The sequence below is a fragment of the Adiantum capillus-veneris genome, chromosome 26 (assembly GCF_014529385.1).
Source record: "Adiantum capillus-veneris isolate H3 chromosome 26, ASM1452938v2, whole genome shotgun sequence".
Classification (NCBI taxonomy): Eukaryota; Viridiplantae; Streptophyta; class Polypodiopsida; order Polypodiales; family Pteridaceae; genus Adiantum; species Adiantum capillus-veneris.
The window spans coordinates 70,346,598-70,373,948 of record NC_140956.1 but is presented as its reverse complement, the minus strand read 5'-3'; the positions used below and the strand labels follow the sequence as shown (position 1 = coordinate 70,373,948).

The window sequence follows — 27,351 nt, the reverse complement described above, 5'->3', positions numbered from 1 at the left end:
GAGTACTTTGCGGTACATCAACGACACCTTGGACCATGGTGTGTTCTATGGTCGCTCCAAGGGTTGCACCCTGCTTGGTTGGGCCAGAAATCCAGATACTCTGCGCTCTACTACAGGAGTAGTTTTCACACTTGGCTCGGGACCTAATTCATGGAGAAGTAAGCGGCAACCCACCGTTGCGTTATCTTCCACAGAGGCGAAGTACAGAGCAGCTTGCTTTGCTGCTTGTGAGGCCATATGGCTACAGAGATTACTGGGAGATTTGTGTATCCCCCACACTGCTACTACACGTCTTTTGTGCGACAATCAGAGTTGCATAGCTATTGCCAAGAACCCTATCTTTCATGCTCGGACAAAGAACATTGTGGTGCAATACCACTATGTTTGGGAGCAGGTTTTGGCTGGAGATCTTCCTCAGGAGTATGTCCCTGCCGCAGACAATGCAGTAGACATCTTCACGAAGGTTGTACCTTAGAGGACCTTGGCTTCTCACCTTCGACTCATCTGTGTTGTCTCAGCATCAACGAGAGCCGATTGTTCTCTCAAGGCCAAAATTGACAGCACAGATTTGTGAGAAAGAGCTTTTGGCGGCTATCCATGCTCTTACTCAATGGCGACATTACCTACTCGGAGCCGATTTTACGGTTTTCATAGATGATGCGAGTTTACGTTACTTCTTGTCACGGAAGCAGGTATCGGATAAAGCAGATGCGGTGGACAAACATCTTGTCACGATTTACTTCCAGATTGTCCATGTGCAGGGACAGAAGAAATTGGTGGCAAATACTTTGTCCCAAAAGCCTCTGGTTCTGGCTATTTCCGCAATACATCGTAGAAACTTGAGGATATGGTCGGTCAGTACCCCACAGAACAGATTTTGCAGATGTATTCGGTTGAATACAGAAAGGGGAGATAGTAACGGATTATTCCATTCAGGATGGCTACTTGATGAAGAAAACCATGTGTGCGTTACACATCCGTTGAAGGGAAAAGGTTCTAACCGAATGCCACTGTCCGCCTTTTACGGGTCCCCGATGCATTGCTACCACCTTGAAAGAGGTAGAGAGATACTTTTTTTTTGGCTGAGACTCAAGAAGGATGTGGACGAGTTTGTGCGCAGTTGCTTGGTATGCCTGAAGGTCAAGTTTGACAGGCATAAAGCACAAGGATTGTTACAACATTTTACCCATACCCACGCGCCCTGGGAAAGTATTGCAATGGATTTCATCTCCCGAGAACAGAGCGTGGGCACGATTGTTTATTGCCAAGGTCTTCAGATTACATGGCATGCCTGAGACGATTGTCTCCGACAGGACCCCAGGTTCATGAGTTTGTTTTGGACGGCTATTTGGGAGAACATAGGCACGCGGTTGCAGTTCTCGTTCCACCCGCAGATTGACGGGCAATCAGAGATTGCTAATTCAGTGGTACTGGCTTTGTTGAAGTCTTCTTGGTTGGATCAGAAGACTACTTGGGAAAGGTTTTTAACTTTGGTGGAATATGCCTACAAAAACACGTTTGACTCTTTGATGGGGAAGATGCCATTGATATTTTTGAATTTGCTACGAAGGTTCTACCCTTCCTTAGCACGAAAGATAAGATTTTTCTTTGAAGCCGACCAGTTCACGAGGGACTTGGTCCGAAAGGCTTTGGAGAAATTTCAGGAAAGACAGGAAAAGGCAGCAGATCGCCATTGTCGCGATTTGAAATTGAAGAAGAAGGATTGGGTGCTCTTACATTATGGGAAGGCACGACCAAGAAAGAAAACAAAGGGGAAAGGAGCGGCTTCTTTGTAAGCTTAGCATGACATAGTGTGGACCTTTCCAGGTTTTCCGAAAAGGTGAATGATATCTCCTTTGGACTGAAGCTGCCAGAATACTTGGAGGATTCACAATGTTTTGCATGTGAGTCTCTTAAAGCCTTTTGACGGCGATGTGCCTGATGATGAACAACCCAAATTGGACGAAAACGAGCAGATACTCGTTCCAGAATAGAAATTGGCACAGAAAGAAAGGCGAACTGACGATTCTTGGTTAAATTCAAGACCTTACTTCCCAATGGATGCGAAGCGAATGGAGGAGGAAGACCTAGCAAATATTCCTCGGAATGTAAATCTTTACCTTGAAGCTTTTGGTTTAGCATAGTCTATTCCAAATGGAACCCAAGATTCAGCTTGGTCGGAGATCTGGTGCAGTGGGTTTGCACAAGAGGGGAGTTACTCCGCTCCTTTGTCAACAGATGCCTCGATTTTTGAAGACTAGAGTCATTGATGTCTCTTTGAGCTTCAGGGATACTGAGAGCTGACAGTATTCTGTTGGATGACTTTATGAAATGGAATTCCGAAAAAATATGAAACTGACTTGTTCTTGACTTGTTTTTAAGTGCAAGAATTGATAGACGAAATGACTGCAGCATTTTGGTCTGATTGATCTCGAATAGACATGGTTGCAATAGGGGTTAGTCAATCGGGCAACGATGAGGTCCCGACTAGATCTAGATGCAATTGCTAGCTACATTGCGGATAAATCATGGTCTAAGATCCAAATGAATGTTAAATGTCCTGTGATGTCCTGTGATGTCCTGTGATGTGACTGTCGATTGGTACATGTGCTAGATGTGTGTTCCTAGTACGTAGGTACTAACAGTCAGTGTCTGCTAAGACGGTTTATGGCCTCTGTCTGTTTTGCAAGCATAATCGAGGGCAATTACAATGCTTTCAAGAGGGGGGTATGTCACAAAGTGATGACGTGGCTGCCAGAAACCCTAATTCTGTTGAAGCCCTAACCCTAAAACCAAAAACCCTAATTTTGATGAAACCCTAACCCTAAAATCAAAAACCCTAATTTTGCCGAAACCCTAACCTTAAAATGAAAAAACCTACTTTTGCTAAAACCCTAACCCTAATCCTAACCCTGATTTGCTGACGTGGCGGGCTGACACGTGGCCTGCTGTGATTTGCGAAAAGCTGGGCAGATTTTGGCTTTTGCTTTTACTCAACGCAAGAGATGAGAGAGAGAGAGAGAAGCTTTTGCTTTTATTTTATAAAAGCATAGAAGAATGAGAGAGAAAAAGCTTCTGCTTTATTTTAAAAGCTTTTGATTGGACAGTTCTTTGGAACTTGCTTTATTTTATAAGCAAGAGAGAGAAAGAGCCTTTGCTTTATTTATGGGTTTTTGATTTTCAGCTTTTGGGGCTTTGCTTTTGGCATCCCTTGTAACTTTAAATATATGAGCAGGCCTCTCACAACTCAAAGCATTTGGACGCAGAGTCTGACTATGAGCGCATGCTCGCACTCTTGTGCTTTGAACTCAGATTAATATGAAAAGAAATACCAATAGGAGCGTCAGTCTTTGGGGCCAATATCTCTAGGCACGGAACTACGCCGGGCCAGTGTCGAATTAAATTGTGTACTGTGAACTGTTTTGAAGTGGTTCTTTGGTGTTGTCGCTGTAGATTCTTGACTTGGAGTGTCCAAGTATGTTACAACCACTCTGGTGCTTCACAGGTCTAGGGCATACTTGTACGGCTAGTATGCCTCTGGGCTAGCCACCCATAGTCTAGGTTGCACCTGGTCCCAACCACCCAAGTTTGGGGCCGCCCGCCCACTTTGTCTGGCACCCTCATTTATTTCCATATATCATTTTTTTGTTGGGTCGTGGGGATTTTTATCAGGCCTTACCCTACCTTCCCTTGGGCACCTATTTATAGGGCCAAGGGGGTACCCACTTCCACATATCTCACTCATCTCACAGAGATCACACATCTGATTGTATTGGGTCTTTTGCTCATGGTAGTCATGGGGGGCTGATCGCCCCCTCTTCACCATACCTTGCGTTTGTGTCTACTATCTCTCTTCTCTCTCCTCTCTCCTCTCTCATGCTTCTGCACACGCGCACTCAATGGTATCAGCAGCTTCACGCTCTCCATGGGACCAGCGCTTCATCACCTGCAAAGGTTCTCCTCCCAAGGGATCACAACATGTCACGTGACATATCCAACCCTATGTGTCCGTGGACAAGCTACAGCACAATCAGGGTTCAGTCAGTCCACTCAATCTAGATTTAGAAGTGATCTGGCACTTTTGTGAGTCTACTCGTAGACCGTGCATGCCCAGTCACTTAGTGTAGATGCATATCCTCTGGTTACACACAGCATGATCATTAGTATTCCCATCAGAATCCATTAGAATCAGTTAGGGGATTTTTCCAATGCATTTAGCCTATTTTTCCTATTTTTGACATTTTTCACTTATTATTATTAAGTGACTTCCCAACAAAAGTAGGTAGGGCAATTTTGCTAAGAAAATATATAAGCAAACCCAAGTTAGCACTTTCTGGCAGAAGAGGCAGCAGGAGCTCCCCGCTCAACAGGCATCTTCTCAGCAAGAACCCGCAGTAACCCCCCAAGCTTGGCGTTTTTGGTCTTCCCATCCTCGCCTACACTCAACCCTAGCGTTTTTACATATCGCTAGCACCCCCCACCTGACCCTGGCATTTTTCCATTGCAGTCATCGCCAGCACTTCCCAATTGGCCTAGCGTTTTTGCTAGCGTTTCCAGGAGCAGATCAACGTTTCCATTTTCAGCCTCACATGCAACAGATGGTCAGCGTTTTCAGCCTTCTTGGACAGTAGCAGATTCAGCCCTAGATGCATGCAGAAGACCCCCATTTTCAGCCCTCGAAAACGCAGCCAAACAGTCATTTTCAGCCACCGAAACAGCCCCGAAATTCAGCAGATAGAAGACCACAGATTTCAACCCTAAAGTCGTCGTCGTCATCGGCATAGTCCCAAGTTGCATCAGTCCATTGCATCCGCATTGTACCACTTTGTGCAATCATAAGTAGACCACTCTCGCCGACGAGAGTGGGGCCTTCGGAGGAGGGTTTTACAACGTCTCTGGTGTCGTATCTCTCTTCTCTCTCTATCTCTGAGTCTCATACACTTGCACACACTGTGTCCATTCACTTTGTTTGTGATCATAGCACTTTCCATTAAGAACGGAAGGCTCTCCCTTCCATAAGAACTAAAAGGAACCTTGAGCACAGTTCGGAGCACTCATCTTGAGCAAAGCGCAAACAGTCATTCCGCTGCACCTAACATTGGTATCAGAGCTTTGGCAGTGTTCTGTATCACTCAAGGAAAGAACCACATAATTATTTTTTTTTTACTTGTTGAGGTCGCACGAACCCAAGTTCGCTTGGGCGTGTCGATTCCTAATCGTGTTTTTTGAAGAGTGACAGGAATCCCAAGAAAGAAGGGCTTGTCCAGCCTCCCCTTGTGTCTCTTTTCACTCATTGAGAACGGACAGTGCACTTAGCGGTCGGCCAATCGACGTGAGGTGGGAAAAAGCAACCTTGGTGTGAGCGCAAGGCCGCCAAGGGGTGCGCCCGCGGAAAGGATTAGAACTCGGGTGAAGGGAAGATCCTTCTCAAATACGGTTTGCAAGAGAAAGAAAACCTCAAGAACCCAAGTTCCTCGTGAACTTAAGAACCCAAGAATCGCAAGAACCCAAGTCCCTCGTGAACTTTAGAACCCAAGACCCCAAGACCCCAAGACCCACAAGAACCCACGACTTCAGGATGGTCGTCACTCGAAGAGAAATGGATACTTCGCTTCGAGGTGATGAGCATGAGAGAGGCGAAGAAGAATTTTCCCCACCAGGAAGCTAACCTCGTTGCAGATTCGATCAATCACGAAGGATTGATCTTGGCTCTCGATGTCACGTGACAAATCCAACCCTATGTGTTCGTGGACAAGCTACAGCATGATCAGGGTTCAGTCAGTCCAGTCAAGTCTAGATTAGAAGTGATCTGGCACTTTTGTGAGTCTATTCGTAGACCGTGCATGCCCAGTCACTTGGTATAGATGTATATCCTCTGGTTGCACACAGCATGATCATCAGTATTCCCATCAGAATCCATTAGAATCAGTTCGGGGATTTTTCCAGTGCATTTAGCCTATTTTCCCTATTTTTGACATCTTTCACTTATTAATTTAAGTGACTTCCCAACAAAAGTAGGTAGGACAATTTGGGTAATGAAATATATAAGCAAACCAAAGTTAGCACTAAATGGCAGAAGAGGCAGCAGGAGCTCCACGCTCAATAGGCACCGGGTTCTCAACAAGAACCATCAAGAACCTCCCTTGCTTTGGCGAGTTCCCTCTCACAGCCATTGGCGTTTTTCCCACAGTTTCAGCCCTAGCGTTTGTAGCATCGCCAGCACGTCCCTTGCATTGGCATTTTCAGCATTGGATAGACCGCAACAGCCACATGCACCTAGCGTTTTGGGTTATCGCCATCAAAGCTGCCCAATCCAGCGTTTTCCATAGCAGATCAGGCTGCGTTTTTCAGCTTTGAAGCATAGCTGAACAGGTAGCGTTTTTCAGCATTGAGCATAGTAGGACAGCAGCATTTTTCAGCCCTAATTCCTTGCATACACCAGCGTTTTTATCAAGAAGTGTCAGGCCCAAAAACGCAGCCAAAACCTGCGTTTTCAGCCACCCAAAACAGCCCCAAGTTTAGCAAATTTTCAACAGTTAGAAGGTTGCAGAGTTCAGCCCTTAGGTCGTCGTCGCCGTCCCCGTCGTCGTCGCCGACACAGTCCCAAGTTGCATCAGTTTCCATGCATCATCATTGTATCAGATTGTGCAATCATAAGTAGACCACTCTTGCCGACGAGAGTAGGGCCTTCGGAGGAGGGTTTTACAACGTCTCTGGTGTCGTATTCTCTTCTCTCTCTATCTCTCAGTCTCATACACTTACACGCACAGTGTCCATTCACTTTGTTTGTATCCATTGCATTCTCTCATTAAGAACGGAAGGCTCTACCTTCCATAAGAACAAAAGGAACCTTGAGCACAGTTCGGAGCACTCATCTTGAGCAAAGCGCAAACATTCATTCCGCTGCACCTAACATTGGTATCAGAGCTTTGGCAGTGTTCTGTATCACTCAAGGAAAGAACCACAAGAATCACAAGAAATTTTTTTGCTTGTTGCGGTCGCACGAACCCAAGTTTGCTTGGGCGTGTCGATTCCTAATCGTGTTTTTGAAGAGTGACAGGAATCCCAGGCAAGAAGGGCTTGTCCAGCCTCCCCTTGTGCCTCTTTTCACTCATTGAGAGCGGACCGTACACTTAGCGGCCGGCCAATCGACGTGAGGTGGGAAAAAGCAACCTTGGTGTGAGCGCAAGGCCGCCAAGGGGTGCGCCCGCGGAAAGGAGTAGAACTCGAGTGAAGAGAAGATCCTTCTCAAACACAGTTGCAAGCGAAAGAAAACCTCAAGAACCTCAAGACCCCCAAGCACCCAAGAACCCAAGACCCGCAAGAACCCAAGTTCCTAGTGAAGTTAAGAACCCACAAGAACCCACGACTTCAGAATGGTCATCACTCGAAGCGGAATGGATACTTCGCTTGGAGGTGATGAGCATGAAAGAGATGAAGAAGAATTTTCCCCACCAGGAGGTTTTTCCGACCCTTTCCCATATATGTCAAGGATTGCACTAACTCCTATGGAGGAGTTGAAGCAGTTGTTTAAGGAAAGACAGTTAGAACGCGAAGAAAGAAAAGCAGAAAGAAAGGCCTACGAAGAACGAAGGGCAGCCATAGATCGTGAATACGAAGAAGGAATGGCAGCCATAGAGCGTCAGTACGACTTGGAAGAAAATGAAAGTCAAGGCAAATTTGATCGCGAGAACAAAGTAAGACAAGCAGAATTTGATCGCGAGAACAAAGCAAGAATGCAAGAGATGTTGCGACTCTTTTCTCAAATGCAAGCACAGATGCAACAGGATCAGGAAAAGGAGACTCTCTCAGTCTCTTCTGCTCCAAAGCATGATACACATGATTTGCATGATGATTTGAATGACAATGATTTGCATGATGATAAGCATGATGATTTTGGATGCCACTGACAAGCATGATGATTTGCATGATCAAGATGTGATTTCTCATGAGCATGATGATTTGCATGATCAAGATGTGATTTCTCACAAGCATGATGAGCTGCATGAAGATGATGTGATTGTTCACAAGGATGATGTGTTAGTTGATGCTTTTTCTAGTGAAGCTAACCTCGTTGTAGATTCGATCAATCACGAAGAACCGATCTTGGCTTTCGAGTCGAGGTCCAAAGAACCCCCACAGGACGATTCGATCATTTAGGAAGAACCGATCTTGGCTCTTGAGCCTAGGTCCATAGAACCCTCACAGGAAGTATTATGTGTACGCATGATTGATACGTACGCATTGTTCGAATGTTTCATTCGTGATCGTTTCCTGTATTTTAGTCAGCATCGTTATGTGATCCCTTTTCCTAAGCATGACATATTGTATGTTGAGCACGTTTCTCTCATGGATGAGCACGAATGTATGCGGATTTTTCATGAAAAGCTGAAATGTATGTATGTAAGGAAGTCACATTCCATGTCTCTTCCTTGGCATGACACAGTTTCCGAACGAGCACATAAAAGTATGAGCACCAAGCATGGGCATTTCCGCTGTGAATTGCCACAGTTGATTGCTCTAGATCAAAAGAAAAAGATTCGATCTCATTGTTTGCGTGTGTGTGGTAAACGGTTTGACACTCCGTCTCTTTGTTCATCTACATTGCATGCACAGTCTTTTAGGAAGACGAGCTTTTTTCCACTCACTTTACATGGAATAGGTATGCTCATGGTTTTGTGTTGGAAGTGGTTTCAGGAATTTTCAGCCATGGAGATTCTTGAAGAAGGAAGAAGCATGACTCTAGACGAAGTTGAAGCATTAAAGGAGCCACAGAAGACTTTCTGTCGCTTTCGGCACGGCCCAAAGAAGAAGGCATTGCAGACCCTTATGAAGTTCAAGTACAGCACAACCCACACATCAGAGTGGGCCGGCGAAGAGTCCCTTCCAGGATTTCGAATGCTATTGGCGATCTCCCTAGACACCATACAGTTCGGTACCAGTACCTCACTTTAAGAAGGAGGGGATGTCACGTGACACATCCAACCCTATGTGTTCGTGGACAAGCTACAGCATGATCGAGGTTCAGTCAGTCCAATCAAGTCTAGATTAGAAGTGATCTGGCACTTTTGTGAGTCTATTCGTAGACTGTGCATGCCCAGTCACTTGGTATAGATGCATATCCTCTGGCTGCACACAGCATGATCATCAGTGTTCCCATCAGAATCCAGAATCAGTTAGGAGATTTTTCCAGTGCATTTAGCCTATTTTCCCTATTTTTGACATTTTTCACTTATTAATTTAAGTGACTTCCCAACAAAAGTAGGTAGGGCAATTTGGGTAAGGAAATATATAAGCAAACCAAAGTTAGCACTAAATGGCAGAAGAGGCAGCAGGAGCTCCACGCTCAACAGGCACCTTCTCAACAAAAACCATCAAGAACCTCCCTTGCTTTGGCGAGTTCCCTCTCACAGCCATTGGCGTTTTTCCCACAATTTCAGCCCTAGCGTTTGTAGCATCGCCAGCACCTCCCTTGCATTGGCGTTTTCAGCATTGGATAGACCGCAACAGCCACATGCACCTAGCGTTTTGGGTTATCGCCATCAAAGCTGCCCAATCCAGCATTTTCCATAGCAGATCAGGCTGCGTTTTTCAGCTTTGAAGCATAGCAGAACAGGTAGCCTTTTTCAGCATTGAGCACAGCAAGACAGCAGCGTTTTTCAGCCCTAATTCCCTGCATACACCAGCGTTTTTATCAAGAAGTTTCAGCCCCAAAAACGCAGCCAAAACCTGCATTTTCAGCCACCCAAAACAGCCCCAAGTTTAGCAGATTTTCAGCAGCTGGAAGGTTGCAGATTTCAGCCCTTAGGTCGTCGTCGCCATCCCCTTGTCATCACCGACACAATCCCCAGTTGCATCAATTTCCATGCATCATCATTGTATCAGATTGTGCAATCATAAGTAGACCACTCTCGCCGACGAGAGTAGGGCCTTCGGAGGAGGGTTTTACGTCTCTGGTGTCGTATTCTCTTCTCTCTCTATCTCTCAGTCTCATACACTTACACGCACAGTGTCCATTCACTTTGTTTGTATCCATTGCATTCTCTCATTAAGAACGGAAGGCTCTGCCTTCCATAAGAATAAAAGGAACCTTGAGCACAGTTCGGAGCACTCATCTTGAGCAAAGCGCAAACATTTATTCCGCTGCACCTAACACTCGAGCCTAGGTCCAAAGAACCCTCACAGGAAGTATTATGTGTTCGCATGATTGATACGCACGCATTGTTCGAATGTTTCATTCGTGATCGTTTCCTGTATTTTAGTCAGCATCGTTATGTGATCCCTTTTCCTAGGCATGACACATTGTATGTTGAGCACGTTTCACTCATGAATGAGCATGAATGTATGCGGATTTTTCGTGAAAAGATGAAAAGTATGTATGTAAGGGAGTCACATTCCATGTCTCTTCCTTGGCATGACATAGTTTCCGAACGAGCACATGAAAGTATGCGCACCAAGCATGGGCATTTCCATTGTGAATTGCAAAAGTTGATTGCTAGATCAAAAGAGAAAAATTTGATCTCATTGTGTGCATATGTTTGATAAACGGGTTGTCACTCCGTCTCTATGTTCATCTACATTGCATACACAATCTTTAGCGAAGACAAGATTTTTTCCACTCACTTTACATGGAATAGGTGTGTTCATGGTTTTGTGTTGGACATGGTTTCAGGAATTTTCCGCCATGGAGATTCTTGAAGATGGAAGAAGCACGACTCTAGATGAAGGTGAAGCATTGATGGAGCCACAGAAGATTTTGTCGCTTTCGGCGCGGCCCAAAGAAGCAAGCGTTGCAGACCTTTATGAAGTTCAAGTACCACACGACCCACACATCAGAGTGGGCTGGCGAAAAGTCCCTTCCAAGATTCCGGATGCTATTGGCGATCTCCCTCGACGCCATACATTTCGATACCAGTACCTCACTTTAAAAAGGAGGGGATGTCACGTGACACATCCAACCCTATGTGTCCGTGGACAAGCTACAGCACGATCAAGGTTCAGTCAGTCCAGTCAGTCTAGATTTAGAAGTGATCTGGCACTTTTGTGAGTCTATTCGTAGACCGTCCATGCCCAGTCACTTAGTGTAGATGCATATCCTCTGGTTGCACACAGCATGATCATTAGTATTCCCATCAGAATCCATAAGAATCAGTTAGGGGATTTTTCCAATGCATTTAGCCTCTTTTCCCTATTTTTGACATTTTTCACTTATTATTTTTAAGTGACTTCCCAACAAAAGTAGGTAGGGCAATTTTACTAAGAAAATATATAAGCAAACCCAAGTTAGCACTTTCTGGCAGAAGAGGCAGCAGGAGCTCCCCGCTCAATAGGCATCTTCTCAGCAAGAACCCGCAGTAAACCCCCAAGCTTGGCGTTTTTGGTCTTCCCATCCTCGCCTACACTCAGTCCTAGCGTTTTTACATATCGCGAGCACCCCCCACCTAACCCTAGCATTTTTCCATTGCAGTCATCGCCAGCACTTCCCAATTGGCCTAGCGTTTCCAAGAGCAGATCAGCATTTCCATTTTCAGCCTCACATGCAGCAGATGGTCAACGTTTTCAGCCCTCTTGGACAGCAGCAGATTCAGCCCTAGATGCATGCAGAAGACCCCCATTTTCAGCCCTCGAAAACGCAGCCAAACAGTCATTTTCAGCCACCGAAACAGCCCCGAAAATTCAGCAGATAGAAGACCACAGATTTCAGCCCTAAAGTCGTCGTCGTCATCGGCATAGTCCCGAGTTGCATCAGTCCATTGCATCCGCATTGTACCACTTTGTGCAATCATAAGTAGACCACTCTCGCCAACGAGAGTGGGGCCTTCGAAGGAGGGTTTTACAACGTCTCTGGTGTCGTATCTCTCTTCGCTCTCTATCTCTCAGTGTCATACACTTGCACGCACAGTGTCCATTCACTTTGTTTGTGATCATAGCACTTTCCATTAAGAACAGAAGGCTCTCCCTTCCATAAGAACTAAAAGTTAACCTTGAGCACAGTTCTGAGCACTCATCTTGAGCAAAGCGCAAACAATCATTCCGCTACACCTAACACAACAGCCAGCGTTTTTAGAAAGCATTAGCCTTTCTGCAAATCTGCCTACAAGAGGGGGTGGCACCAACATTTGGACAGATTCCATCGCGAAGGAATGCTTTGCCACCTGCATTTTTGCAAGAAACATCAGATCTATTGATTTTTTTGCTAGCGCTACCATTTTCGGACATCTTTGTCGCGGAAAACCCCTCCAGATCCAGTTGCGTTTTTAACCTAAATCTGCGTTTTTGGGTTTTCATTCCATTTTCGGCGGTTTTATTGGTCACTTTGTGTCGTTGACACCTTCCACAAGTTGTTGGGCACCTAGGGTACCCATCATGGGGGGCTTATCGCCCCCTCTTCACCATACCTTGTGTTTGTGTCTATTGTCTCTCTCTCTTCTCTCTCCTCTCTCACGCTTCCGCACACGCGCACTCTCACATGGTATTAGCAGCTTCAGGCTCTCCATGGGACCAGCGCTTCATCACCTGCAAAGGTTCTCCTCCCAAGGGATCACAACAGCCAACGTTTTTGGAAAGTATTAGCGTTTCTACAAATCTGCCTGCAAGAGGGGTGGCGCCAACATTTGGACAGATTCCATCGCGAAGGAATTCTTTGCCACCTACGTTTTTGTAAGAAACATCAGATCTGTTGATTTCTTTGCTAGCGCTACCATTTCTGGACATCTTTGACATGGAAAACCCCTCCAGATCCATTTGCGTTTTTTACCTATATCTGCGTTTTTGGGTTTTCAACCCATTTTCGGCGGTTTTATTGGTCACTTTGTGTCGTTGACACCTTTCACAAGTTGCTAGGCAACTAGGGTACCCATCAAGCCTTTGTTTTTTCAGCAAACAGAAGGTTTTTGGTGCCAAAAAGTGCAGCAAAAGTGGGCTGCAAATTGACTTGCGTTTTTGCAACAGGAGGAGAGTGCTGAGCCTCTAGACCCCGGATCTTGCCACCACCTACCCGGCTTTGCATCTGGTGCATTGCCAGCAAGTATCCTCTCCGTCTTCATCATATTTCAGCCATTACCCCTTCCTACACCCTCTGCACCGCTCCAGAGCCTGCCGGGAGCGTACGAGCACGCTGAAAATCGCTGGGCAGCAGCGTTTTCATCACCTCGTAGTTGCGTTTTTGGGTGGACAGCAGCCACATGGCTTGTGCTTTTCACGGAGGATGAAGTTACCTCCTGCCAGGACACCATCCGGTGGTGGCCCGTGCGGTCTCTTAGTGACTGTTGCAGTACACGGTATCTTCGGCATCGGCTTGATCATCTACGGGCATATGATCCTTGGGAGATCCATTCATTCCAGCCATCATTCGGCAGTTGCGCACTCTAGAGGGGGTGCTGACTTGTGGTTTTCTATGGACACACCTATGCATTCATCAGAGGAGTTCACACGAGATATGGCCATGCTCATGGCATATGGGATTCCGACGTTCCCAGCGAAGACACCACCATCTTGGGTGGACAGACACTTACCACTTGACCTCGACACGGCAGATCACTTGCTTACACATGAGCATCTACATGGACTTAGGGAGAGGATCTTGGATCTCTTCTTGGACAGGTTCATTGCTTGGATCTACAGACTTGAGTGGGACTTCAGCTCTTTGGACTCTCTTGGACAGTTTACCCGTGAGATGCAGAAGATCGGGCATCATTCATGCGACTACTTCCAGAGTCACCCGGAGCTTGGCTTGGACAGTAGTGCAGTTGCTCTTTTACACTCTTGATCCTTTGGATTTTTACCTTCGGAGTTGCACTTACTTATCGTCAGTAACCTCACAGCAGACTCCTCCCCGACCTAGGCAGTAGGCCACTCCCAGCTCATTCATCTTAAGAGCCACACCGACCCGGCCAGGTCTAGTGGCATTGTTGGCAGGATTATATTTTGGTTTACACCGGAGGGCTGGAGGCAAGAGTTACAAGTAGGTCGGCGCAGACATCTTGGTCTGGCCACTGATCCCCAGATTCTCCTTAGCGCAGACTTCTCAGTCTGGCTTCCCTACTTCTACAGGATGATTACTGTGCAAACAGCTTGGTCTGACCAAACCTCTTCTCAGAGGCCCTTCAAAGCGTAGACTGCTTAGTCTGGCTTTCCCCTCATCTTGGATTACCTTACCTACTGACAGGACACCATCCGGTGGTGGTCCGTGCGGTCTCTTGGCGACTGCTGCAGCTTTATGGTAGCTTCCACAGTGCAGACTGCTTAGTCTGACTTTCCTTGATTTGGAGGATGTGTATGGCAGATTACTACATCTGGCCTTCCTGAAGTTTTACACAGCTTAGCTACCTGGCCACACTGGGTTGCAGGTTCATGCATTGACAGGCTTTCGTGCATTCTCATGACAGTTCCTGGGCTTCTCCATTTTCTCCAAATGGTTTGACTACAGACACCACAGATCCTATTGGACAGAACACTTGCAGGTCTTTTGGCACTTCTTTTACGACAAGGAGTTGTTTTCACACTCAGTTCGGGACCTTCACATTGTATCTTCACCCTGCATTAGCGGAGTACAGCAGTTTGCTACACTGTTTGTGACAGCATCACACCATGGAGATCTCTCGGAGGTTGGACACCTCAGACTTTGCTACACTCGCGGAGTTCTCCGGAGTATTGCGTTTGTGTCTACTATCTCTCTCTCTTCTCTCTCCTCTCTCACGCTTCCGCACACGCGCACTCACATTTGGGGCTCTGCTTTTGGGGCATCCCTTGTAAGAATAAATAAGCCCAAGGGGCCTCTCTCTTCACGGCATCTGGACGCAGAGTCTAAGAGCAGAGGTCCCTCGGGAGTTGTACTTTGCGATGATTAATGAAAAAGAAATACCGAAAGGGACGCTAGACTTTGGGGCCAATACCTCTAGGCATGGAACTACGTTGGGCCGTGTCGACTCTCACTCTCTCTCTAATAAAGTTCAATGATTATGAAGTTTCTGTTCGTGTTGCTATTGATTTGTTGCTTGGAGTGTCCAAGCCTATTACACAACCGCCGTGTGGACAGTTTCCAATACTACAATTTGACATTGAGACGTTGCATAACCTAATCCACTTGTTGAGTTGCAGTGACCTTCCATTCAATAGGGTACCCCAAGTGGCGGACAATGACATGCGGATCAAGAATATCCCCAAGCCATAGAAGATGGTGCCATTCCTGTGCATTGAGAGGCAAGAGTTTGGATTTCCAGAAATGAACTTTAAGGCCTGCCACAAGCCCAAATGTATCCAATGCCTGCATGATGACTCGCATGTCATCTTGATGATTGTGGGGCATGAATAACGAGTCATCAACATAAGCCGGCCCGATAAAGTCATTCCCAAAGGGTAGTTGCAATCCATGAAGATGACCAAGCAAAACCAAATGATCCAAATACATCAACAAGGGGTGGGTGGCAATGGCATACACTAAGGCACTGAGGGGGCAACCTTGGCAAACAGAACACCCAAGCGGCCAAGGGTCAGTCAACTCCCCTTCAAGAAGGCCAGAAGACACACTATGGGCATATAAGAAATAGACCACGTTAGTTAACTTAGGACCAAATCCAAGGGCCCGCATTGTGTCAACTATAAAATCCCATTGTACTGTATCAAAGGCCTTTTCAATGTAGATCTGAATCACAAGTACATCTTGTTGGGTGTGTTTAGCATATTCCATGCCAATCAAAACATTAGCCAAATTGTCCTTGATTTGACAAGTCACGAGGGGGGATAAAACCATATTTAGCCAGATGAATAACCATCATCGTTGCCAAGATCTTGTATACAACCGGCATAAGAGTGAACGGATGCCAATGAGAGAACTGCTCACAAAGTGCCTGCTTGGATAATAATTTCAGTATCCTTCTTTCCAAGATATTGGCAAATTCTACTTATTCCATGCAGCATTTCATCATGTAGAGCAAAAACTCTTTCAAGGGCTCCCAAAAGGAAATGAAACATTCCATTGTGAGCCCGTCCTAACCAGGGGAACACCATCGGCCGAGAGCAAGTAAGGTTGAATGCAATTCATGCTCAGTAAAGTCAACTTCCATGGCTTGAGCATCAGTGGACGAGAGAATCGAATGCACCGTAGATAACAAACGTTGTCGTGCATGATGAGTTTCAGTAAAAGCTCGAGGTGGAGCATTAAATACTTTTTTGAAGTGTGAAACCATGGCATGAGCACGGTCACATTTAGAGACTGTCTAAGAGCCTAAGCTACGCATAACCCTCTTGATGGTTTGAGAGGCCTTGGAATGATGCAAATGCTTAAAAGACTGCTTCGAGGCACAACCCTTATCCACACAGGCTCTATGTCGAGCTCGAGTCTGCCATTTATCAAGTTTACATTTATCATTATGTTGCAGACGTACTCCGGCTTGACATAACGCTATCAGCTCACCTTCAATCTCAACGAGCACACATCAGCCACAAAAGTTGAAGCTTTTGATACACTAATTTGGCATCCTCAACATCTTCCCGTAAACTGACACATACAGTGCCTGCCATAATCTTGAATCACAGATTGCACTCGCACAACAAAATGATACCAAGCAATATCAGAGTCAAGGTACATCTGGGCGACCAAAGGGGCAATAACATGAATCATCTCTCGCAATGCCTCATGAGAGAGGTAGGCATTATTAATGTGTAGTAAACATTTTTGAGAGAGGTTGGTCGTAGTGTAGAACCCCAAAGCGCAATGTCAACAGGAACATGATCGGACAACAGCAATGTGTGATCAATGCTCATCTTGCATACAAATTCATAATTTTGTTGCATATGTAGGACATACCACCAATCTGATCTTGCACGATACAAGGATTGAGCATTATGCCGAAAGGTGTATCCAAAAACATTTGGATGTAATAGGCTCCACAAATCCAACATTTGTGTATGTGCAATAAAACCTATCCAAGCCTGCAATTCCACATTCAACATGTGCGAATGATCTGTAGTGTTATCAGAGGATGCGGGCGCATTATTAAAATCACCACAAAAGCAAAGCATTGGAGAGCCATGGATATGAAGACATTACGCCATAAAGCAGCCCATTGACCCGAGGCTGTATGCGCATAGACCCTCCAAATTCATACAGCCCGTTGACCCGAGGCTGTAAGCGCATAGACCCTCCAAATTCATACATCTAGCCATTGATCATGCATTGAACCACCATCCAACGACCCGACGGATCATTGTACGCAAGAATTGGTTGTAGTTCAAGCCTGACCATTATTAAAACACGTAAAAAGTTCGTCAAACCAGAATACGCAATCCAATAACCTGCAGAGTACACGCATTGCCCAGCGAATTCATGTTGATTGTGGTCTTGCAAAACAACAATATCTACCTTACATGTATGTACATAGTGCCACGTTAATCGCCACTTCGCAGGGTTGCATAACCCGGCACATTGTATGAAATGCATTTAACAAAACTACGCATTCTAAGGATATGTACAAGGCAAGAGAAGGAGGTGACTACATTGACGTTCCCATAGGCACATCAACATCAACCGACCCTATTTCGAGTAGAGTATCCTGCATGCCTGTATCAGGGAAGGCAACACCAACAAGGGATGGAGAAGCCATGAAGCACTGCATCTCTATAAGAGTGCACCACCTTGTTCCATGCTTCCGCAAGTGTGCGATTATCATTACGAGGAAGGGGGTTTTACACCGCAAATTTCACAGCAAAGGGGACATAATTGCAAGAGGAAAGTGGCAATCATACTTTGACAGTCCTCTTAGGGGTCTCCCAAGGAGATCCTTCATGCGAATCCACGCGCTTTCCCTTAGTCCTGGTCTCTTGTGTAGCTGCAGCCTTTCCCTTGTTCGGAGTGCTTGGGGAGCCAACAGTTTTGGCTTTACCTTATCCAGAGGCAGAGTAATAGTCAAGGTAGAGGTCCCAATAGAAAATTGGGTTAGAAATCTCGTTCTGGGAGAAATCGCAAGCTCTAGAGCCGACAATGGAGGAGGCTGCAAATTTGGCTTAAGACACTCAGATTGCATGTGACCTAATTTCCCACAGCGAAAACAAGAATTGGCAATTTTTCCCCATTTGAGCTTGAAAGGACGTTTTCCAATATGAGGGTCACCCAAGTTACCAGTAATGCCTGCAAGGGTGGGAACATCTGTATCCCAAAGCACACAAAACCGATTAGTGTTTGCATCAAGTTTGGGAGGACATATCACGTTACCCAAGCGAGAAGCAAGCACAAGAAGAAAGTGTCGCCATGTGCGCGGGAAGTCAACTATCTCCACCCAAACTCGACACTTGTGGCGAATGAGGCTTTGATAGTCTTTAGTAAGGACCTAGGACAATACATGTGTCATCTGTGTTCCAAAATACAAGGGTAATAATTCCAGTAGCACGTTGCGGGAGTCAGTGCCTGCCAACAAAACCTCATAGAAGCCTCTAGCACCAAAATAAACTCCTCAGATTGCTTGAGTTTAAGAAGGAAGTCGACCCACTGACCCACATCCTTTGCAGTGGGCATCTTGCCCGGAAAAAAGAAAATAACCCCATTGAGAGCATATTGGGCCACTGGGTCCATGAGGGCTTGAACGCATCACACACATGGGCGCGTGCATGCCTAAACTTATAATACATCAGACGTGACACAGACGAACAAATGAGAGAGAATACCTCTTTCTGCAGATTGAAAGGAAAGCTGAATAACAGCCGAAGAGCGCCACGTAGATAAGTGGCATTGGTGAAGACAGGAATTCCATTGAGAGCAGCCTGAAAAGAAGCCAACACGTCAGTAAATTTAGCCATAGCAAAAGTTAAGCGATAGAGACCAAGGACTAACCGGGTTTGAAGTATGCAGAGAAGCGGGTACGGATGTCACAGAATCCTGTTGAAGCTGCTGTGGCTGATGCCATCACTTACAGTTCTGATAAACTCTTGTTGCAGCTATGGTGGGCTGGCCACCTTGCCTATCTCGGTTTCGCAATTCTACTTGGCTAGACCCTCTTTGATTTCTCGTGTGAGGTTCAGCTGGCAGCAAAAGAGATGCACGAGGTCCCAACACTCGCCCTGGATAACCCCCTCGCCCATGCGGAGAAGCAGCGGACGCCTCCAACCAACAGCACGCGAAAAATGCAGATAGGCCTTAAACAGATCGCGTAGACGTCCGCGCTGCACAGCCGCTAAGCTCATTAGTCGCCATGCTCGACGGATATTTTTTAAAACTCAGGCCGGGTTCAAACTGGAGAGGCCGCGGGCGTATCACCATCGCGGTTAATTGGTTTTCCCAAAGAACGAGCGGCCTCCCCAACTACCCACTTTTTGGCACAGAACTTGGAGTGAGCTTCGAGCTCTAGACCCCACATGCACGAGTCCAAGGCAGTAGCCACGAGCTCTATTCCGTCGCCAAGTGTGAACTGTATGCGCCATCGTGAGTGCTCCACAAGTGTGTGTAGTCTGAACGGAGACTCAGCGTGTTCGCCTCGTGTGACAGGTAGGCCATCCAAAAAGCTCTTTTTGAGCTTCTCCAGACACCCGCGCATGAAAAGGGTCTTAGACACCAAGCCTTGTGTATCCACCCCTTTTTCGAACGCGCAAGTATTCTGTACACATCAACATGTTAGATATTACAAAACTCAGTTCGTATGTGGGCAGGCCTACTAGCATATTGGTCAAGGACGCCTTTTGATGTGCATTATCATCAGCTCAAGCTTGGGCAGGCGGTCTTGGCTGTCCACTTTTGGTCCATTGCCCGTTCCGCGTAGCCAATGCTTTTTGGTCGGTTGGTGTCCACGTCTACATGCCCAAACGCGGGCACTCGATGTGTAAGCAGCCTCAGTTGGTGTGTGTGTGTGTGTGTGGGGGGGGGGGGGGGGGGGGGGGGGGGACCAAGGTTCATTCGTGAAGGTTGTAGCTTGCATACAGCCAACTGGAGGCTGAAGTCGCAAACGTCATTCATACATCACATAGTTTGTACATACGCAAAAACAAGAATAGAATCAAACAATCGGTCATGCAATCAAAAGTTTGTGAATTGAGCAAGAAGGCCATGGCATACATCTTGTACTAACCACCTTGTGATAGTAACATCATGTAGAAACCCTTATCACTCTCTCACATCGGCTCCTTCGGGAGGGATCCATGGCTCTTGACATCCGACGCAATGTGGGAACGATCTACATCATTCGATCATCGAGTGACCTAGGGGTGAACTAGGGCCAAGGAACAAAAATGTGCAATTCACCATCCACTCCCCCCGAGGAATTCAAACCCATGACACCCATGTTGTAGGGCAAAGGGCTTACCATCACATTATCACGCACATCATGCCATGGGAGTTGTGGCTTACCCATACAATCCTAGTTCACTGCCCTCCCTAGTTTAACCCCAGTTCACCCCTAGTTTAACCCCCCCCCCCCCCCCCAATAGTTTGCCCTTAGTTCACCTTTAGTCCACCCCTATAAGATCTGATTGCCTAGACTTTCCTCGTCGTGTGTGAGTGATGTAGCCATAGATCCCCCTTGGGGAGAGACCCCGTGCCATATAGTGATAAGGTGTGGAAATCGCACGAGTGTGCTTGCCATAAAAGATATCATATGCATAATGCAAGAGTATACTCTTGCTCTACAAAGAATGTTGTGAAGATGCAATCATGGTAAAAAAATCATACATAAAAAGCATGAAATCATGAAAATTGCTCAAAAATCATACAAATGAGATGCCAAATGAGTCTTGCAACCCATATTTATCAAAGAAATAGCAATGGCATCACTAGAGAAAACATATAAGAAAAAAACAGTATTGGTACTTCAAATCTAGCACATAGAATGAAAAATCATGTAAAGGGGCGACCAGCATTGAAATTCAAGGACATGGCTTCACTTGATCATGTAAAGGGGCCATGATCGAGTATTCAAACATAGATAGAGATTCTATAGCCACCTTTACCTTGTCGCATAAATATTATGATAGCCAATCTTTTTCATGTTTCAATTACAAAATTTTTAGGTTTCCACCAGTTGTAACACTGCTTCAAGGGAAGGGGGTTGGAGCTTTATGAGCAAAATTAGCTAATTTGGTAACATGCTTAGGTTTTCACATGTGTCAAGAGAGCGTGTGTAAGACAGAGGGAAGATAGACCTGCGAATAACCATCCAATCGTCCTACATATGGACCCCTAGCCCTTTGGCTCTTAGTTATATATATACCCCTATACTGCAAGTGTGTCCGGCACTTTGCCATGGTCGCGTCCTCCTAATCCTACCCTTGGCATGACATTACTCTCCCCTTGGAGAAGCATTTTCGTCCTCAAAAACAAAATGGTAATGTCATAAAATCTAATATCTAACCAACCCAAATGATTTTCTCATATTAAACTGATTATTTAATGTGGGAGAATAAACGGGAACAAGGGTTAGAATATAGACATATGCTTATGGATCTGTCTCAACATGGGGCCAAGGTTAAAGAGGTTCAAATGAGAGATGGTATGTTAAAGAGCAATGCTGAGAGAGAGAGAGAGAGAGAGGTGTGGACCAAGCATGAGAGGGGGGTATACTCTCCCACACACACATTCTCTCATTGTGTGGAGTGCAAAGTGCAAGAGCTCCATCTCCTTCTCCAAGCTTGTTGAGAAGAGCAAAGCCTACACCAACACTCTTGGCTATGGAATGCAAATCCAACCAAGAGCCATGCTTCGATGCTTAAGCTTGCCATCTTCATCATCTTCATTACTATGCTATTATGCTATGCTAAGCAAAAAAAGTGATGATAAGTGAGGAACTATTTCTTTCTCCTATGGATGATTCTTCTTCCTCTTCCCTACCCTCATTCCCCGCTAGCTCTCTCCACCTTCAAAGGTGTTTGAAGCCTCGGGACTGAGGCTTGGGATAGTTAATACTTTTTGCAAAGTTTATGTTATGCTTGTGATGCATGAAGCTTTTCATCTTCATAGCATCACCAAGGTTACAAGGAACACAAAGATCGTATTGTAACAAGTCTCTTTTGATGGGAGAATCTATAATACAAATGCCTTTTGGAGGGGGGACCGGCTCCAAGTAAATCCGGTCCTCAACTATTGTCATGTTCTCTATTAATATCTCTCTTACAAAAGTGTTGTTCATGCCAAGTTAATTAAGTACTGTTGGGGTTAAGGTCTATGTGCCTTGACTAGTTGCCCAGGTCATGGGCGCTCGCCCACTGTTACCCTATACTTATAGTGAGTATACTGTATAGGGGGAGATGCCACTTCACAGTCTCCCCACCCACATCGTGTGTGTGTGTCTCCTTCTCTCTCTCACTCTCCGTCTGTGGTGCTCCCCAATCCCATTCAATTGGTATCAGAGCGCCGGTGCGGAGGGAGCACGTGTGTGCACAGTCACAACGACAGCAGAGAGCCAACAAGCAGTAGAAGATTGAGTTCGAAATTCTGTGGAGAAGACTTGTTGTGAGAATCTGGAAGAGAGGTCGACTAGGTGTATCTCTGCTTATGAGCTGAGGATTAATCAAATAGAACTGGAGCAAATCGAAGCCTGCATAATAAGCTAGCTGTATCTCAAGTCTGTAGAGGGCGCTTGAGGAATTAAAACAAGGCAGCGCTATTGAGCTCTTCAGGCAAGCGTGAGACAACAAATAAGTAACGCTATCTATTCCTGCTAAACAACTATATCAAGCCGATTGAAGAGCTGATTGGAGAGCTGCAAGGTAACACGCTATCTCTGCATACAGAGGTTGCTTGGTGATGTTGTGAAGAACAGAGCCAACAGCGCTACTTAAAGAGGCAGTGTTGCCGTTTGGAGAGCAAGCGACAAGAAGCCTCTTGGAGTAGCAAGAGGGTAGTGCTACTGTACAACAAAGGTTATGGTTGCAGAGAAGAGCATGTATGGTTGCGTTTTAGCATCGGTGTAGCTACGAGCAAGTGTTGCTGTGTGAGAAGCTACGCTCCGGGTAAGCGATTCACATATTGGATTTGGGAGAGCCAGAGAGAGATAGAGAGACGGATTCTCTCTGGGTTGATGCATTTGAGGCTATGTGAGCCGTGGGTTATGCATCGGTGGATGCTACTCGCACAGGGTACAAGTACTCTTGCTGCAGGTAGAGATCTCTCGGAGATCTGAGACAACAGGTTGCTTCATGTACGTTGTATGTGGGAGCTTTATGCTTGTTTGCGCATGTTTTCTCTCTTAGATAGGTTTCTTCCAATTGCCAGGATCTTGGATGGATTCTCTTACAAGTTTTTGCATTCTTCTCTGAGTAGATTTTGTGAGCTCAAGACTGAGGCGCATGTATGTGACATGTATGGTCATATGAGGTGATTTACATGAGAGCTTACTTGACTCAGGTTTGTGGAGATTTGAGCATGCAGTGAGTGTGGATGATACGCATTTGGTAGCTCTTGTTGTGAGCATGGTGTTCACTTTATGGTTATTTGGGTTTATAGCCATTTTGCGCTGAAACTCTGGCGAAATTTTTCGAAGAGTTTTATGCGCATCATTTATGCGATCTAGGTAGAGATTGCAGGTTGCACTCAGCATTTGCGTGCGGTGTTCTCTGCAGGTGGGAGATTTGTGTGTGTGTATGCATCGATACCGCACAGTGTGGGCTTGGTGATTAGCTCACATATGTATGCTCTATGACGGCGTATGTGCAAGTGATCTTCAGACTGAACAAGTCATAACTTCTTGGAGAAGTTTTGGGCTGATTCTTGATGCGCTACGGTTGGTAGTGTGGGGCTGAATTACGGACTGTTTTTGGCCATGCAAGAGGGCTGAGAATTTTGTAATTTTGGGCTGAATTTCAGGGCTGATTCGGTGAAGATTATGCACATATGGTTATGGTCGTCATGAATGCGTCTTGTAAGTAGTGTGTTTGATTGCAGTGTGATACTAGAGCAGGCGAGGCTTGTATTGACATTGCGGGAGCTCTATTTTGGACTGTGTCTCATAGGTTTTACATTGTGTTTCTAGACATATTTGTAGACAGTTTCCAGGTGTTGTTGGTGAGGTGGTTTTGCTATCTAGCTTGCTACTTGTGCTCATGGCAGAGACAGGTGATCGATCAGATTATGACCTCTCACAGATGCGCATGTTTGATGGGTTAGACTTTGCGGCATGGAGAGATTGTATGCTTGATGCACTGACACAGCGAGGGTTGCATCAACCATTGAGTGGTGATGCAAGTAGACCTTCAAACATGTCTGACGATCAATGGGCAGGAGCTAGAGGAGATGGCACTATCTATGCTCTCTTTGCACCTTGTGGAATCTGTATATGCTCTTGTTATGTATGAGACTACTTCGAGAGCACTTTGGCGCAGATAAGATGATATCTATGATAGATCTAAGTCATCAAGGACTCGTGTGAGAGTGTACATTCACGAGTACACCGACAGGTGACATGTTGGTATTGTGGTCATTTTGGACACGTTAGATGACGTTGTTTTCGTCGTATGCGACATCGTAGGAGACATGGTAGTCTCAGAGATGTATGTAGTGACGCCATGGACTCAGTTGCTTTGACAATTGAGGTAGATGTAGTGTCGGAGTATACTAGTGAAGGGGATGTCACTTTTACCTCGAGCTATGCACGAGATGCTATACATGTGGATAGTGCACTCCCTTCGTAGTGGTTGCTAGACGCAGATGCTATGTTTCATGTCACGTCACATCGTGAATGGTTTTGTAGCTATTCTAGCGAGATGCTTGGCAGTGTACGTTTGACCGATGGATCGGTGCATGCGATAGCAGGTGCAGGAGATGTGAGACTGTCATTACCGAGTGGTGCATCTTACTTGTTATTACATGTGCGCTATGTACGAGATTTAATAGTGAGTTTGATCTCGATTGGTCAGCTTAGAGATTGTGGATATCAGATTTCGCTTCGAGAGCGAGATTTTGTGATGCATTTGGGTTCGCTAGTGATTGCGAGAGGTGCCAGGAGTGGTCCAGGTTACCCATTGCATGTGGACCATGGGAGAGACGGTGTTGTCTCTGTGATCATGCAGGCAGGTAGACAGCGAGAGAGCAGACGAGTCTCTTTTGCTTGTGGGTTGCAGGATGCTTTGCATGGAGTGCAGAGCAGTGACCTTGTTGTGCAGGTTACGTCTACGGATGCACAGGTAGAGCGAGACAGCTCTAGTGAGTCACAACAGGATGAGTCATCAGAGGTGATGACATAGATGCCTCACATGGATGCTGAGATGTCGGCTATTGTGGAGTCATTTGTTGATATGCTTATGCCATAGCTTGATGCAGATTTAGGACAGATGGATACTCTTGGTACACATGTAATATGTGGTGGGCACGAGGAGTCACTCCACATCTCGGAGTCAGAGTGCCATGGTCTCTATGATAGGGGACATGATTGCCATGAGTTGAGTTTTGAGTTGGAGGTGGCAGAGGTTGCCAACGTTGCATCAATGTTCGGTGTCCTCATGTACGAGATGCTGATCTCGAGGCCCGACATAGCAGTTGCAGTGGGAGCATTTGCAGCAGGGTTGATTAGTTGTTCGATGACTGATCTCGGCATAGAGCATAGGGGAGGTTTGTAGGTATTGGATCGATACTTGCAGGAGTGCACGAGCTCTTGTAGACTCTTTGTAGAGCTTGGAGCTAGCTCTGCGTGGCTTCCGCAGAGCGGGATGTTTGTCTATCAGTAGAGCCGGATGCACTAGCTCATCGAGAGTCAGTGGGCATAGGTTGAGAGAATCTCTCACCTTCTATTAGCTGTACACTAGTAGATCTTGCTTAAAGGCACATTGGCCTTTAAGTGGGAGGTTGTTGGGGTTAAGGCCTATGTGCCTTGACCTGTCGCCTAGGTCATGGGCACCCGCCCACTGTTACCCTATACTTATAGTGAGTATACTGTATAGGGGGAGCTGCCACTTCACAGACTCCCCACCCACATTGTGTGTGTGTCTCCTTCTCTCTCTCACTCTCCGTCTATGGTGCTCCCCGATCCCCTTCAAGTACTATGTTCATGTTGCTACCATCAATTAAGTTCACCCTCTATGTTCTCAAAGTAATCTCACAAAAAATGCTCACTCTAATTCTCTTAATTCTACTATTCTCAAAGTTCATAGGCCATTTCCATTACATTGATATCAGAGCATTTGGTTTCTCTTTTCTTGCTTAAGAAGAGAGGTCCTTAAGTAGCCTATTAATGGTTGATTTTGTTAATTATATTAGGGTAAGTGGAACTGGGATCTATTATAGCCCACTATGTGGGATATGGTGCACACCTCAGGAGCTTTGGTCTTAATAATGGGGTCTCTTTAGACTTGCCTACGGATTTACCATTATTGAGCCATAAGAAGTTCGAAAAGAGCTATCCCTCGGCAATTCTGTTATGTTAGACCCACCCCACTACTCTCTATAATTAACCAATTCGAGCTATGGGTGTAGATACTTAAGTGCTTATTTTCAAAGGCTAAGAGGAGTATCAACTAAGGTTTTGAATATCCAAAGAATACACTAAGTAAACACATAAATATAATTAGCGTGGCTGACAATAACCGAGAGAGTAGAATGAACATTGATAACTTTGATTTTGCACATGAAGGTGCTAATGATGATGCCCCCATGTTTATCAATCATCTTGTTACTAGGTTGCATCAAGCTATGGGCAACCCTACTTTGCAAGCCGAAGTTACTCAACAACTTCATGCTCATGGGATTTCCCTTCCTCTCCAAGAGGAGAAAGAGCTTAGGAGGCCTCTTGATGAGACCCCCAAAAGAAGACTCTCTCCCATACGAGAGCAGGAATTCAAAGAACAAGAAAGTAATGAATCCCTAAGTTCCTCTGAAGATGTGGCTCCATGAAGACAACGGTCTAGACGATCGCCAACTCCTCCCATGAGGAAACGGTTAACACACAATCCTTCTCGTCGTCAGTCCAAAAGGGAAGAGAGGAAACAAAGGAAGAAAAGGTCAAGAAAGAGGTCACCCTCTTCTCCTTCTTCTTCACCTTCCTCCTCTCCCAACGAAAGCTATGGCTATTCTCCTAGAGAATACAAGAGGGGAGGACATCGCAAATCATACCCTGCATGGCAAAGATCACAAAAGCTTAAGAAGATCAAAGAGGGAGGAAAGAGCATCTCTTTTCTCACCTATGATGGCACCTTTGGTGCCACCAACAAAGTATTGGCCTTCATCCAACAATTTGATGCGGCCTTTGGAGACGAGGGCTTCACGGAGTCCTCCAAGCTATGCCATGTAGCTATGCACTTCCATAAATTAGCTCGTCAATGGTGGGCTAGCCTTCGTGGCAATGGTGAAGCCCCAAAGACATGGAAAGCTCTACAAGTTTCCATCATGAAGCAATTCCTTGCAAGCGATGCAAAGGATAAAGTACTTATCGATTGGCATAGTTC

General features: G+C 45.8%; 1 protein-coding gene across 1 annotated transcript in view; it reads right to left on the bottom strand.

Moving 5' to 3' along the window:
* The window catches only part of EMB2738 (GTP-binding family protein), a 147,294-nt gene extending 128,081 nt beyond the window's left edge, over positions 1–19,213 (bottom strand). Inside the window, exons 1-2 of the mRNA XM_086501162.1 lie at positions 18,827–19,213; positions 18,661–18,756 (exon numbers count right to left, since the gene is read on the bottom strand). Coding sequence (XP_086357288.1) covers positions 18,661–18,756; positions 18,827–18,899 — 169 coding nt within the window. The 5' untranslated portion in view covers positions 18,900–19,213. The remainder of the gene's footprint in view (positions 1–18,660; positions 18,757–18,826) is intronic.
* Between the last annotated feature and the right edge of the window lie 8,138 nt (positions 19,214–27,351).